The sequence below is a fragment of the Elephantulus edwardii genome, unplaced genomic scaffold, assembly GCF_000299155.1.
Source record: "Elephantulus edwardii isolate Elephantulus edwardi_28Jun2011 unplaced genomic scaffold, EleEdw1.0 scaffold00288, whole genome shotgun sequence".
NCBI lineage: Eukaryota > Metazoa > Chordata > Mammalia > Macroscelidea > Macroscelididae > Elephantulus > Elephantulus edwardii.
In genome coordinates, this window is record NW_006400038.1 from 1,640,965 (window position 1) to 1,656,759 (window position 15,795).

The window sequence follows — 15,795 nt, forward strand, 5'->3', positions numbered from 1 at the left end:
ATTCTCCATTGCAATTCAGTTACCTTATTTTACTGAGGTCAAGACAGAAAGGATTTCCCCAGCAGCACTCAATAGCTTGAGGGGCAAGTTGGAATCAGGTCCAGTGTCCTCAAGCCTCTGTCTGGACACCTCTTTCCTTGGCCCTGTAGCTGGAGCTCCAAGACTGGAATGATCCCCTCTTGCATGCTAGGGACCCAGCCCAGCCGTCAGCTTTCATGTTTTCAATGAAAATTTTGTGAATACTGATTGTATGCCAGGCAGTGTGGGGATTCAGCAGTTAAAAGACAAAATCCCCTGCTTCTTGGCGCTTCCATTCTTGTTGGGGAGACAGACAATAAACAATAACCATGATAACAGCAGCTTTAAATGTATTGATTTCACTGTGGCGGGACCACAGATGGCTCCTTCCCCAGCCAGGGCTGTTGCCTTCTTCCTTTCTTCTCAAGGGTCCTTTCTACAGGCTGGTGGATGGGGTCCGTGGCAGGGCTGCTTGTCTCCCCCTGCCTCTCTGCCTTTGAGCTGGCTCTGTGTTTATCCGATGAGGAGAACGTGAGCAAGGGAGGAGCTGAGGCTTTTCTGCTGACACAGGAGTATGTGCCTTCCCCGGGCTTGGCTCTGGCCCTGTGCACCCCAGGGATGTGATCTGATTCTGCTGCACATTTCCCCCAACATAGACACACAGAGAGACCCCATGCCCAGCCTGTGGCTTCTCATCCAAGAGTAGTACCACTGGCCTAGGGGTCTTTAAGTGCACACTGTATACAGTGTACCTCTAGCATTTAGGGTGGAAAGCTGAGAGGATAACAGTCCTGCAGTGAGCTTAGCTCTGGCACAGAGAAGCATTCTGTCCAAAATCTGCCTTCTTGACAGGCACTGCTGGAGGACAGTCCTGGCCTACATGAACCCCCTAAGCTTATGTGGCTGGAGGCTCTGTGTAACGTAAGTAGTTAACTCACTCAGCTGTAAACCCAAAGGCTGGAAATTCAAGTCTCCTCAGAGGTGCCTTAGAAGAGAGGCCAGCAGGTCACCGCCATTGAGAGCCCCCGTAGAGCACACTTTGCTCTCACAAAAGGGAGCCACCCTGCTCGAGTTGACATGGCACTGAAGGGTTTACTTGGAGGCTGTGTGGATGGTCCGATGGACACTTAGGGCTGAGAATGTGTACTATTAGGGCCTTGCTCAAACTTTTCATTCCTCCGACCAGCTTCCACTTAGCACTTGGGTAAAGCAAAATCTATACCTCCTGCCACTGAGTCTGGTGTGACTCAGTGACCCCTCCCCAGGTTTCCAACACCACAAACCTTTACAGAAGACACAATCCAACTTTCTCTGGCAGAACAGCTCATGGATTCAAATTGTTGAGCTTTCAGTTAGGAGTCCAATACATTAAATACTCCACCACCAGGACTCCTTAGTTCTTGGGAAAAGTGGGGGACCATCACCTCATACAGTGAGGGGTAGACAGGCAGAACCTCCAAGGCTCTCCCATGGAAGTCAGAAGCTCATTGCTGTCTGCCCAGCCACAGTGTCCACTGCCCCTTGCTCCTCACATAAGCCACCACAGTCACCCTACACACCCACACTCCCCCCATGTCCTACATCCCTGGTGTTGTAACCCTTGAGCCCAGTGACACTTCACAGGCAGAGCCCCTGGCCCCTGGCCCACCCAGTGGGAGCCCAGGTTGGCCCCAGGGGCAGGCTGCCCAGGGAAGGGCTTGGTGCCCTAGTGAGAGGCTGTAAGACCATTTTTGTTGGGGCTGCCAAGCTGAGAACCTCAGCCCCTTCCCACCGCTGTTCCTGTCTGCCCAGCACATTAGCATTTAAATATATCCAGAGTCATCTCCACCAGCTCTCTCCACCCTTTGAATCCACCAGGGAGGGAGCATTTGAATCCTCCTCCTGGCCTCCCCTGCCCTCATAATGACCATACTGTATTCATCCACTTCTGTATGTGGCATTAGCCACTAGCAGGAGCGAGGGCGCCTAGCAACCTGGAGAGGTTGAGAAAGAGGTGGGAAGGAAGTGATTTTCATGTAATTATTCACTTTGACAAAAGCCATTGTCAGGTGCATACTGGAAACACAGCTGTTTTATTCTTCTCCTAACCTACTTTTAATCTTTTGAGAATCTTTACCAATATAAAAGGCAAAAAGAAAGAGCTTAATTCAGCCATTTTCTGCTAAGCCATGTAAGTTATGTTTTCGCCCCTACTGATGGCTCAACCTACAAAGTGTGTGTGTGTGTGTGTGTGTGTGTGTGTGTGTGTGTGTGTGTGTGAAAAGAAAACACTGAAGAAAAGGCAGTGGGTCATGAACCTCAGGAAGGGCATCCAGCCCTGTCCTTGGACTTGGATGGAAAACCCAAGTTCCGCGTGTGCTGTTGGGGCTGGCGGGCCTAGTGCTGCTGCTTGGCTTGGAGCAATGAGATGTTAGTGATTTTGCCCGTCACTCTGGAATCCAGGCTCATGGTCCCAAGAGGCAAGTGGCCCATCAAAGACTACAGCTTTCCTTATGGATTATATCTCAATATCAAGGGGAAAAAATCTTTACTGCTGGACCAACAGACAACATCATGATTGATGAAGAAAAGATTGAAGTTGTCAATTTAATTTTATTTGGATCTACAATCAACTCCAATGGTAGAAGCAGTCAGGAAATTAAAAAAAAATGTCTTGCTGTTTAAGACCTTGCTAAAATGCTAAAGAGTAAGGATGTCAATTTAAAAACTAAGATGTTCCTGGTGCATACCATGCCACTTTACATTACTTCTCATGCATCTGAAATTTAGATCAAAGAAGAATCAGTACCTTTGAACTGTAGTATTAAGAAGAGTTTTGGCTATACTATGGCCTACCCAAAGAATAAACCAATCTGTCTTGGAGGAAGTACAACTAGAATACTGCATAGTGACAAGGATGATGAATCTTCATCTTACATACTTTGAGTATATTGTCAGAAGGAGCCAGTCCTTTGAAAACTATATCATGCTGGTAAGTTAGAGGGTCAGTGCAAGAGAGGAAAACCCTCAACAGCATGTTTCACACAGTAACTACACCAGTGGACTTGGCAATGATAGAGACTGTGAGAACGGAGCAGAACAGGGCAAGATTCTGATCCGTTGTTCATAGAGTCAATATAAGTCATAGTCGAATTGCTGACACCTAACAACAACAGATTGAGTAGATATGGAGGATGGATACAATCTTGACTGATTTAAAACCATGTAGTATTCCCTAGTTCTGTTTGGACAACTTCTTTGTCCATGTATAAGTTTTATAATTATTTTGGTACTACCATTCCTCACAATGTTGTAATTTATTATGATCCACAAAGGTAAATGCTTTTGCATAATCAATAAAACAGAAGTAAACCTCTTTCAATTCTATAGTTTCCACACTCAGTTGGATCGCCCTTCTTTGGGATGGGAACAAATATAGACCTCTTCCAGTCAGTTGGCCAAGTGGTTGTTCTCCAGATTTCTTGGTACAACTTGGTGAGCACATCCACGACAGCATCTGTTAGATGAAATATGTCAATTGGTATACCATCTATTCCGGGGGCCTTATTTTTTGCTAGCATCAGGATGGATGGTGAAGAGATTGAGATTGTTCACAGCTTCAGTTTGCTCGGCTCCACGGTCAACACTCTTGGCACCAGTAGTCAGGAAATCAAAAAACGTATTGCGATGGGAAAGTCTGCGGTTAGGGACCTCTCTAAAGTACTCAAGGGCAATGGTGTCTCTCTGGAGACTAAGGTGCGCCTGATACAGGCCATGGTTTTTGCAATCACTTGTTATGCATCAGAGAGTTGGACAATGACTAGGGAGGATAGAAGGAGAATTGACGCCTTTGAGCTGTGGTGCTGGAGAAGAGTATTGAATGTACCCTGGACTGCCAAGAAAACAAACAGATTCATTGTAGAGAGGGTTAAACCAGGCTGCTCCTTGGAGGCAAGGATTCTGGGGCTTCGTCTGACATACTTTGGACATGTGGTAAGGAGAGACAGGTCTTTAGAGGGGGACATCATGCTGGGTAGAGTAGAGGGACAGCGCAGGAGGGGAAGACCCTCTATGAGGTGGATTGATTCAGTGACTGGGGTAATCGGGATGGGTATGTCAGAGGCAATGAGATTGGCACAGGATAGAGCAGGGTTTAGGGCTGTTGTACATAGGGTCGCTATGAGTCGCAAACGACTCGACGGCACATAACAACAACAACAACAACAACAACAACAAACCTCTTTCTAGTATTGTCTGCTTTTGGCCAAAATTCCTTCTGACATCAGCAATGATAGACCACATTCAATGACCTCATTTGAATTTAGCTTGACTTTCTAGCAGTTCTCTGTCAATATACTGTTTCAGCTAATTTTAATTAGTTTTGAGCAAGATTTTATGTGCATGTGATATCAATTACTTTTTTATATTGTTTTGGAATAGGAACAAATACAAATGTCTTCAAGTAGTTAGCCTGATGTCTTAGCCTGGACTAGAAAGCACGTCCAGGGCAACATCAGTTTCTTGAAATGCCTCAATTTCACCAATTCCTGGGCCTTAATTTTTTGCCATTGTCTTGGTGCAACTTGAACTTTTCTTCAGTATTGTTTGGGGTTTAGTTATTAGATAGTTCCTAGATGCTTTAGTGCTGACCAGTTCTTTTTGCTACTATTATTCTGTATATTCCTTCCATTTTCTTTTGATGTTTTCTGCATCATATAATATTCTCCTCATAGAATCCTTCAGTATTGCAGCTTGAAGCTTGAATTTGATCCTCAATTCTTTCAGCTTTAGAAATGCCTAACATGTTTTTCCCTTTTGGTGTCCTAATACAAGCTCTTTGCACATTTCATTCTAATGCCTTGCTTTGTCTTCTTGAGCCATCTTTTGGAATCTTCTTTTCAGCTCTCTTAATTAATAATTTCTTCCCTTTGTTTTGGCTTCTCTGGTGTTTTGAGTGATTTTAATGAAAGTTTGCCAAAACATTAGATCTTTCATTCATTCATTATTGCACATTTTCCTCAGTTCACTTTGACTTCTCTGTTTTGAAAAGCCAAGTTTCAGAGTCTCTTATGACATTAATTGTGGGCTTTTCTTCCTCCACTGTCTTTTTAATGACCTTTTGCTACATCATTAATGATATCCTTGATGTCACCCCACCATTCATTTGATGTTCTATTTAGTGCTTAATGTATTAAATCTAGTCTTGAGATGGTTTCTTAATTCAGTTAGAATGAAAGCAGGTCATATCTTTCCTCTCATAAACATTTTTTTTCTTTATGTGCAGTTTGAACTTGCATATGAGTAACTGATGGTTTGTTCCACAGTCAATTCCTGGTCTTGTCTTGACTGTTGATACTAAACTTTTCCATTACTCTTTCAATAGATGTAGTCAGTCAGATATCTATATAACCAATACAGTGAGGTCTAACCATGTAGTCACCATGTCTTTTGTTCAGACAGTAGCAAGGTAAAAAGAGGCATATTATTTGGGACTGAACAATATCATCAGCATGGTGCTAAAGATGTTTACTGAATCACCATGGAAAAAAAGATGATCACCAGGAAAAAAGAAAATCATTAGTTGGACTTTAAACATGGGTTCAGAACATGTTCTGTATCTGAGGTACCTACTCTTTTTTTAAAAAGTAATAAGTCATGCAAATACAGGCATCAATTCTATTTTTACTATGTTTAAATATGTTACAGCCAGTATTTCTGAGAGTCAGTTTTGCATAAATACATTATTAACTTTATACATATACATTTAGAATATGTGTGTGTATGCTGTTGTTGTTGTTGTTGTTATGTGCCATCTAGTTGCCTGCAACCGATAATGACCCTACGTACAGCAGCTCTGAAGCCTACCCTGCCCTGAGCCAGTCTCTTTATTTCTGACACACCAACCCCCATTGCCCCAACTGCTGTATCAATCCATCATCCAGGGTCTTCCTCTCCTCCACTCTTCTAAGCATAATGTCCTTCTCCAAGGATAGGTCTCTCCTGACCATGTGCCCAAAGTATGTGAGACAGAGCTTCAAAATCCTAGCCTCCAAGAAGAAACTTGGCTTCACCCCCTCCAAGACAGATCTATTTGTTTTCTTGGTGGTCCAAAGTACACCCAAGACTCTTCTCCAGAACCACAATTTGAAGGCATCAATTCTTCTTCTCTCATCCTTAGTCATATTCTGGCTCTCTGATGCATAGCAAGCAACTGCAAATAACACGGACTGGATTAGGTGCACCTTAGTCTCTAGACTGACATCTTTGCTTCTCCGTACTCTGGAGAAGTCCATGACAACAGACTTTCCCAATGCAATTCGTCTTTTGATTTCCTGGCTGCTGGTGCCAAGAATGTTGATTGTGGAGTTGAGCAAGCTGTAATTGTCAACATCCTCAATCTCTTCTCCATCTATCATGGTGTTGCCAATTGGCCCAGTGGTGAGAATCTTTGTCTTCTTGATGTTGAATTTCAACCCATATTGAAGACTACAGCCTTGACTTTCTGCAGCAAGTGCTTCGGTCCTCCTCAGTTTCAGATTGTTGTTGTTGTTGTTGTTAATGCCGTCAAGTCGCGACTCATAGCGACCCTATGAAGGAGAGTCCTTGACCCTTGGGTGCCTTTCATAGATAAATACAGATAGAGATAGACAGATAGAGGTAGAGATATATAAATATCTATATAGATATTTGGAATATATAAATATAATATGTATATTATATAAATATATATACACGTGATTTCAGAACATATTCTGAGTCCGAGGTACCTACTCTTTTTAAAAAAGTAATAAGTAATGCAAATACAGGCATCAATTCTATTTTTATTATGTTTAAAATGTTAGGGTCAGTATTTCTGAGAGTAGGAATATATGTATACTTTATACATATACATTTAGAGTGTATATATATACACTCTATATATAGCTATTTGGAAGCAGGAGTGGCATCTACTTCCTAAATAACATGTCTCTGGAAACTATATGAACTTTGATAAATGTCGATAGTTATAGAAAGGCTTCAGACCTTTTGTTCATAGGATCACTATGAGTTGTGCTCGACTCAATGGCAATCAACAACAACATTTTTTATATGTTATATATTTAAGATATTCATTTGTCTATTGCCATGTACAGCTCTCTTGTACTATTTTTTTAATGTTTGTTGTTGTTGTTATGTGCTGTTGAGTTGCCTATGACTCATAGCGACCCTATGTACAATAGCCCTAAACCTTGCCCTATCCTGTGCCAATCTCACTGTCTCCAACACACCTACCACCATTACCCCAGTCGCTGAATCAATCCACCTCATAGAGGGTCTTCCTCTCCTGCACTCCACCCTCCCAAGCATGACGTCCTTCTCCTTGTAACATGTCCAAAGTACATCAGATGAAGCTTCAGAATCTTTGCCTCTGAGGAACAGCCTGATTTAAACCTCTCCAGGGTGAACCTGTTCATTTTCTTACCAGTTCAATACTCTTCTCCAATACCACAGCTCAAAGGCATCAATTTTGCTTCTATCCTTCCTAATCATTGTCCAACTCTCCGATGCATAACAAGTGATTGCAAAGACCATGGTCTGTATCAGACGCTAGAGTGACACCATTGCTCTTCAGTACTTTGGAGAGGTCCCTAACAGCAGGCTTTTCCATCACAATACGTCTTTTAATTTTCTGGCTGCTGGTGCCGAGAGTGTTAATTGGAGCCAACCAAACTAAAGCTGTAACAGTCTCAGTCTCTTCACCATCCATCCTAGTGCTACCAGTTGGCCCAGTGGTAAGAATCTTTGTCTTCTTGATATTGAGCCTCAATCCATATTTATGTTTTGTTATGTTATTTTTGTGAGTTCTTTGATTCAAATGCTCGTACATTATGCTTTATATAATTAATCATCATTGATCTATTAATCACCTGCTATAACCTTGTCTTTTCATATTCCCACTGGATCTTCCCTAATTTGTCACCCCTTCCCTCTGCTCATTAACCTCTGATATCCCATCACTTCCACCCTCCTCACCTTCATCCTCTGTTCTCTCCCCTTCCCTCTTTGGACATTTATATACATTTACCCTTCTGTTTTTACGATAATAGTCTTATGCAGTATTTATCCTTATGTACCTGAATTTGTTTACTTAGCATAATGTTGTCTATCTGCTTCCATGTTATATAGTATTTGTCAAAATATTTTCTCCTGTTGTTGTTGTTGTTGTTATGTGCCGTCGAGTCGCTTGTGACTCGTAGAGACCCTATGTACAACAGCCCTAAACTTTGCTTTGTCTTGTGCCAATCGCACTGTCTCTGACATTCTCATCCCGATAACTCCAGTCACTGAATCAATCCACCTCATAGAGGGCCTTCCCCTCCAGCGCTGTCCTTCCACCCTCCCCACCATGATGTCCTTCTCCAAGGACCGGTCTCTTCTTACCACATGTCCAAAGTATGTTAGACGGAGCCCCAGAGTCCTTGCCTCCGAAGAGACATTCGGTTTAACCCTTTCCAGGATGAATCTGTTTGTTTTCCTAGCAGTCCATGGTACTCCCAATACTCTTCTCCAGCACCACAGCTCAAAGGCATCAATTCTCCTTCTGTCCTCCTTGGTCATTGTCCAACTCTCTGATGCCTAACAAGGGATTGCAAAGACCATGGCCTATATCAGACGCACCTTAGTCTCCAGAGAGACACCATTGCTCTTCAGTACTTTGGAGTGGTCCCTAACAGCAGACTTTCCCATGGCAGTGTACCTTTTAATTTCCTGGCTACTGGTGCTAAGAGTGTTGACAGTGGAGCCAAGCAAACTAAAGCTGTGTACAATCTCAATCTCTTCACCATCCATCCTGATGCTTCCAATTGGCCCAGTGATGAGAATCTTTGTTTTCTTGACATGGAGCCTCAATCCATATTGTAGGCTGCAGTCCTTGACCCTCTGCAGCAGGTGCTTCAGGTCCTCCTCAGTTTCAGCAAGCAGGGTTGTGTCATCTGCATAACGCAGATTGTTGATAGATCGTCCAGCAATCTTGACCCCACATTTCTCCTCATAGAGCCCAGGCTTCCGGATGATATGTTCTGCATACAGGTTGAAAAGGTATGGAGTTAGGATGCATCCCTGGCGTACGCCCTTCCCAGTTTTGAACCATGAAGTGTTACCCTGCTCTGTTCTGACGACTGCCTCCTGGCTTAAGTGTAGGTTTCGCATTAGAACGATCAAGTGTTCTGGGATTCCCATTCTTCTCAGAGTCAGCCACAGTTTGTTATGATCCACACAGTCGAATGCCTTTGCATAATCTATGAAACACAGATAGACATTCTCCTGGTGTTCTCTGCTTTCAGCCGAGATCCATCTGACATCAGCAACAATATCCCTAGTACCACGACCCCTTCTGAACCCAGCCTGGACCTCTGGCAGTTCTCTGCTGATGTGCTGTTCCAGTCGTCCTTGGATAATCTTCAGTAGAATCTTGCTTGCATGTGAAATCAATGAGCTTGTTCTATAGTGTTCACACTCTGTTGGGTCACCTTTTTTTGGGATGGGAACAAATATTGATCTCTTCCAGTCAGTTGGCCAAGTGATTGTTCTCCAGATTTCTTGGCACAACTTTGTGAGCACGTCCAGGGCAGCATCTGTTAGCTGAAATATGTCAATTGGTATACCATCTATTCCTGGGGCCTTATTTTTTTGCCATTTCCTTCAAAACAGCCTGAACTTCTTCCATTGTGCGAATATACCACAATTTCTCAATCCATTAATTTGTTGATGGACATTTGGGCTGTTTCTATGTTCTTGCTATTATGAATCACACTACTATGAATATAGGTGTACAAATCTCCATTTGTAACTCAGTTCCATTTTCCTCGGGTGTATTTCCCGCAGTGGAATAACTAAATTATACGGGATTTTTTGTTCAGCTTTTTGAGGAAATGCTAAACTGCCTTCTAGAATAGTTGCACCATTTTACAATCCTACCAACAGTGTATGAGAGTTCTCACCTCTCCACATCTTCTTTAAAATTTAATACTTGCTGCCCTGCTATACTTTGCCACTGTTACTGGGGTGAGATGTTATCTCATTGTGGTTTTGATTTGCATCTCTCTTATTGCCAGTTATTTTGAATATTTCTTCATGTGTCTGTTGGCCATCTGAATGTCTTCCTCTGTGAAAAGTTTTTCCATGTCTTTTACCCATTTTGTATTTGGATTATCAGTCTTTTTCTTGTGGAGGTTTTGTAATATTCTACAAAATTAATTATGAGTCCCTTATCTAAGATGGCTTTGCCAAATGTTTTTGCAGTAGTCTGTAGGTTTTCTTTCCATCCTATTGGAAAGTGTTTTTAACCTAGATGCTTACTCTTGTTAGTGCATTAATCCTTGGAACAATTCTGAAAGGTAAACGTGTTCCCTAATTCACATATGAGAAATCCAAGCATGAATTAAATCAGTTTTACATAGTGACACATCTGGTGACTGGTAGAGTCCAGGCCCTAAGCATCCTAGGCCTTCCTCTTCAGTGAACTATTAACTATAACCCTGAGGGGAAATTCTGAATTTAATTAACAGCATTTATTTTTAAATAATTAGTCCCTCAAGGGTAGAACTCCTTTAAAAATGCATTTCTTTATTTTCTTTTTTTTAGTGTAGGAAGGATCCCAAAATGCATTTCTGAAGTTAGTCCTTTTTTGTTATCACTTTGTTAAGTGTTTCCTAAGGGCAGGACATGGGAGGGAGAGTGAACTTCTCTTCTTACACCAACTCCCCTTGCCTTTCTGCAGGTGTGGGTAGATGCTGGTACGCAGATCTTTTTCTCCTATGCTATCTGCCTGGGCTGTCTAACTGCTCTGGGGAGTTACAACAATTATAACAACAACTGCTACAGGTAAGCATTTCCTAGCCCAGTTTCCTCCACTCCAACTTCCAAGAGCCCAGCTCATACTAGGTTTGTCACAAACTGCTTGCCTCCCTTTATGAGACAGGAACAGACAGACAAGCTCTACATTGGCTTTCCCAGCCAGGAGACAAAGAAAGGGAAACGGAGGAGCTGGGAAAGAACTGGTAATGGGAATGTTCTCTAGGCTTCGAAGCTATTCCACATTTGTAATCCCACTGAAGCAGCAGTGTACTCTGTGATGTGATGTTGTCAAGAGCTATTCCTCTGCTCAGAAAGCCACTGCCCACCCTGCCCCTGTTCACTTGTCTCTAGAAGCCCTAGGTCTCTAAAATAAACCCCAAATGAAACAAAACTTTCCTGTGAGCCCTGTGCTGCAGAGTAGAGCTGAGCTCCATCAGGTCTTCCTAGCAGTAATTTATGCAGGTGCTGACCGCCAGACCTTTCTTTTGCGGTACTGCTGGGTGTTGCCAGCTGCCAGCCTTTGATATTAGTAGGCAAGTAGATTAAAAATGTAAATATTTTTAAAAACTCAAGCTTCCGAAAGCTAGGAATAAAATACTGATGTCTGAGTGGAAAGAATATAAAAAGAAACCATCACAATAATTAAAGGAATCACAAAGAGAGAAAATGACAAGTCAGCTCACTTGAAACTCTAGAGTTTCTATAATTTCTGGAAACACAGGAAAGTATTAAAAATAGCCCCTTTTCTTGCACTGTGGTTGTGTGCCATCCTGTCAGAATAGATCCAAAGCTAATGGCCCAGCACTGTATGCTTTGGGCTACCAGAGCTCCATTTTCCTTGTATTAATTAATTGTAATTAATGATATAAAACAAAATGTATATGACTTAGAAGAAAAGAATTGCACTGCCAACACAAAGATATGTAGTTCGAATCCACTAGCTGCTCTGCAGGAGACAGATGGACAAGCTCCTCACATGTGATTTATTGCCTCTGAAAACCTACTTGAGGTTTGTCTATGGGTCATTTCCAACGCAACAGTACACAACAACAATATGACTGACTAAATGAAAACCAATTTTGAAAAAAGAAACAAATGTGGCATCCACCAAGAAAAATACAGATAGCCTCTTTCCACAAACATGAACGGCTCTCTTCCCTCTGTACCAGATGGAGGCAGTGTGTGTTGGTTTTACTTAACTCTGAGTATATGCTGGTTTCATATTAATATTAATACAACTTTACACCTTTCTACATTAGTGAGATACTATTAAATCATCTATACAATTAAAGGCATACCACCAGCATACAGGTGTCCATGCCTACCTACCAGTCACATGGTTAGGGATTTGAGCCCACCTAGAGGTACCAGGATATCCACTTCTGAAAGGTCACAGCCACCGCAAAGCCCTACTACACAGTTGTGCTGTGCTGCACGTGGGCTGCTGTGAGTCAGGCTCTGCTCCAAAGAAGCTGGTTGTTCTTTTAACAAAAAATTTTATTCTCAATGGGTCCCATGTCATGTAAAGAATGTAACAGATCAATGAGAAAAACCACAATGCTGTAAACACTGACCCTCTTTTATGGGAGTGAGGGCACTGTGTGAAGGCCATTTCATGCCTTGCTGCAGATAACAGTCATTTGGAATAACCTTTGAGTTATTTCAAATGGGACTATAAACATTGGATTACAAATGGACTATAAAAATGTGTGTCAACAGAACCCATCTTAGAGATAGGACGTTGAGGGGCCTTGTCTTGTGTGCTGTTCCCTGGTGAGTCAATAACAAAGTCTCCAGGGTTCCAAGCCAGGGCCAGGCATCCTCTGGAGGCTGTGGAGTGGCCACTTCATTAGCCCATCTGTTTGTTATGTGTGAAGCTGATGCCACAGGAACTGCAGGCAGGACCACCATAGGTGAGACTCAGCAGACTGTAGTATGGGAACACTAGGTGGTGTAGCTCTGGTGGTGTAACGTGTTATGTGTTGTGCTTCTAGCCAAAGGTTTTCTGAAACCAAATCTACTGGTAGCTGAGAGGAAATTGGACAATGGAGGCTAGCTGTGAGTCAGAACTGACTTGTAGACAGTGAGTTTAAGTGATTGACGTTTTGCGTTTGAGGCAGTGAGGAAGTTTAAGTGGGCAGTGAGCAGAAGAAAAGTTATTGCAGGATGCAAATATACCATTCATTGGAGATTTCTGTTGTCCCCAGAGGTCTTTGTGCATTCAGGCAAAAGGATGCTAAAGGTCAGACAAGGTGACCCATGATTGTGATCCCATGTGTCTTCATGGTTTCACAGGTAGGGCTGGGCCTAGGTTCAAGCTATTTGTGAGCCCAGTGCAAAATGAATGCTGTGGGCAGAAAAAGAGCGAGAAGATGCCTTCCATAAGGAGAACAGAACCAGTAGGTCAGGGACTTAGGGTCTGGACCAAAAGTGTGGTCTGCTTGAGATGGTAGGGAGGGTGTGTGGTGAAGTCCCCCAGGCCCAATTGGAGGAGGGGGCACTGTGGGTTCTTGGTCACTGCAATCTTTCCAGCTAGGCTGTTAGCTCTTGAGGGCAGGTACTGATTTCTGATCACTTCTGCATCCCTGGTGACTGAGAGTGCTGGCTTATATATACAGAAATAAGAAAATCACATTATTGTACAAACAAGGGAATTTAGGCAGATGGAGGCCAAGTCATGTGGTGCCCACATTCATGTTGCTGGTGATTGAAAGTGGCTTTGAACCTAGGCTTTCCTGGCTCCTGTGTCCCTGCCACTAATCATGAGGGTGTCATGAGGTTGCCTGGCTATGATCTTCACAGCAGGGGGCTCGCTAGGTTCTTCCCCACTCAGTCCCCAGTGTGATGCAGGCTGGCCCCTCTGCTTCCTGCTCTCAGTAGAAGAAAGCAAATTCCCTCAGTGACAGGGCCCAATAAGAAATGCAAACTAGGGAGTGGGGATGGGGGCGAACAGGGAGTAAAGTCTGCAACAATGAATGAATGTAAATCCAAGTTCTTTATAAACTTTAAAATCTCAATTTAAAAAAAAGTATTTTTTTCCTTTTTTTAAAAAAGGCTTGTTTTTTTTCCCCTTCCCAAATAGTTCTGCAAGCAATATTCACAGCTCAGGCAGAGTAAATTAGTTTCCTCTCTGCTGACCACATAATAGCTTCTGGAGGTCTTAAAAGCCCAGCTCAGCTCCTGCTGACTTCCCAGTTCCAGTTACATTAGCCTTCTACCTAGACAGCAGGGAGGAGAGGGCTGGAGGCAGGTGAGCCAGGCCAGGACCTGCCACTGGGAGTTCCAGTCTGTGCCTCTGTCCTTCTGTCCATCTGTCTGACAGTATGAGCAGAAGGTGGGGATGGTGTAACCAGGACCCATGTTGGTACCTACCAGCACAACTGTTAGGATTTAGAAGTGTTCACTCCCAGGGAACATCATTTCTGTCCTGCTCTGAGAAAGGGCCAAACCTTCAGTGTTTGTGAGAACTAACCTTAAAATCCTTTGTGCAGGGGCTTCCCCTCAATAAACCCCATGGTTAAATAGTATAGTGGACTGGTAATAATAATAAAACAGGGTCTAACGCATTTTAGGTACCCACCATTCAGTACAGGGGGATTCCTGACTGCAGAGGAAAATGTTCTGTAGGAAAAATGCTCTCCTTTCCAGTTCCACACCGTTTCCACTGTTTCATAAACCAAGGCCATTTCACCTCAGATGTCAGTAAAGGGAGTCAGGGAGCAGACTTATCCCAGCACTGGGAGTGACTCTGGCCTGCACTGAGCTGAAGTTTCCCTCAGATGTCAGGAAAGGGAGTCAGGGAGCAGACTTATCCCAGCACTGGGAGGAACTCTGGCCTTCCCCTTTAAAGAAGAAGTCAGTGAGGCTAGCAGCCACCAGTGACCACATGACACTTCTGGAACAGGACCTATGTGATCCCACTACTGCCCAAGAATGCCCTAACCAGATACAAACTCAGTGATTCACCACAGAAAGCCTTTGCTTTCACTGCTCACTAATCTGCTGGTTTCCCAGAGACCCCAAAGGCTGGGGTGAAGAGGGGCTCAAGGTTAGGGTCAGGATTAAGTCAAGAAACTGGGATTTTTAGTAGAGAAAAGAAAGAGAAATACAGGGCCATCATCTTCAGTCTCCTAAGGTGACAGGGTTGGAAGATAGCATTTAGATTTCTCACAGAAGGCACATTTGAGCCGAGTTAGCACTCTGAGCAGTAAGAGTTGTCCAGCCAGGGAAGAAGCACTGGGATGATGTCTTGCCTCTTTTCCTGAGAGACAGGAGGGCAGAGGCCAGCCCACCTCCTCCTTCAGGCCTAGTCGTGCATTTCATGAGAAACTGGAGGAGAACCATTGTAGAAGAGAACCATCTTTTTTCATGTGGGGTACAGCACAGGTTATATCCTAACTCCCATCTCCACAGCAGTTATGGTATTACTGGTGGCTCAATGATAGAATTCTGGACTTCTACACATGAGTGCTGGGTTTAATTCCCAGCCCATGTATCTCAAGCACAGTCACAGGCCTATCGGTGGATGCTTGTGTGTTGCTAGGATGGCTGAGCACTTTCAGTGAAGCCTTCAGACTGCAATGGATTAGGAAAAAAGGCCTGGTGATGTTTTTACAGAACTCAGCCAGTGAAAAGCTCATGAATCATGAGAGGGTGATCAACAAACCGTTATGGGGCAATGCACTTTTGCATTCTGCTCAAGGCAGGGGTAATTGACCAGCAGTCAACAGCAACAACAAACATGTATCTTAATCTCTACTTCCATGTCTCACAGTGGCTAAGACCTTTGGAGGCTGACTCTGTGGCTCAGTGGTTTGCATTTATAGGGCCTACACTAGGAAATTAGGATGACTATGGAACAGGAAGAATGCAAACGGTCATTACAAAGACAGAAGAGGAAGAAAAGACCAAAATGGATGTCAGAAGAGACTCTGAAGATTGCACTGGAGCATAGAGAAGCCA

General features: G+C 43.3%; 1 protein-coding gene across 1 annotated transcript in view; it reads left to right on the forward strand.

Annotated features, from left to right (window-relative positions):
* SLC6A11 (solute carrier family 6 (neurotransmitter transporter), member 11) overlaps positions 1 to 15,795 on the forward strand; it is a 229,931-nt gene that overhangs the window by 176,759 nt on the left and 37,377 nt on the right. The window contains exon 7 of the mRNA XM_006900542.1: positions 10,757 to 10,860. Coding sequence (XP_006900604.1) covers positions 10,757 to 10,860 — 104 coding nt within the window. The remainder of the gene's footprint in view (positions 1 to 10,756; positions 10,861 to 15,795) is intronic.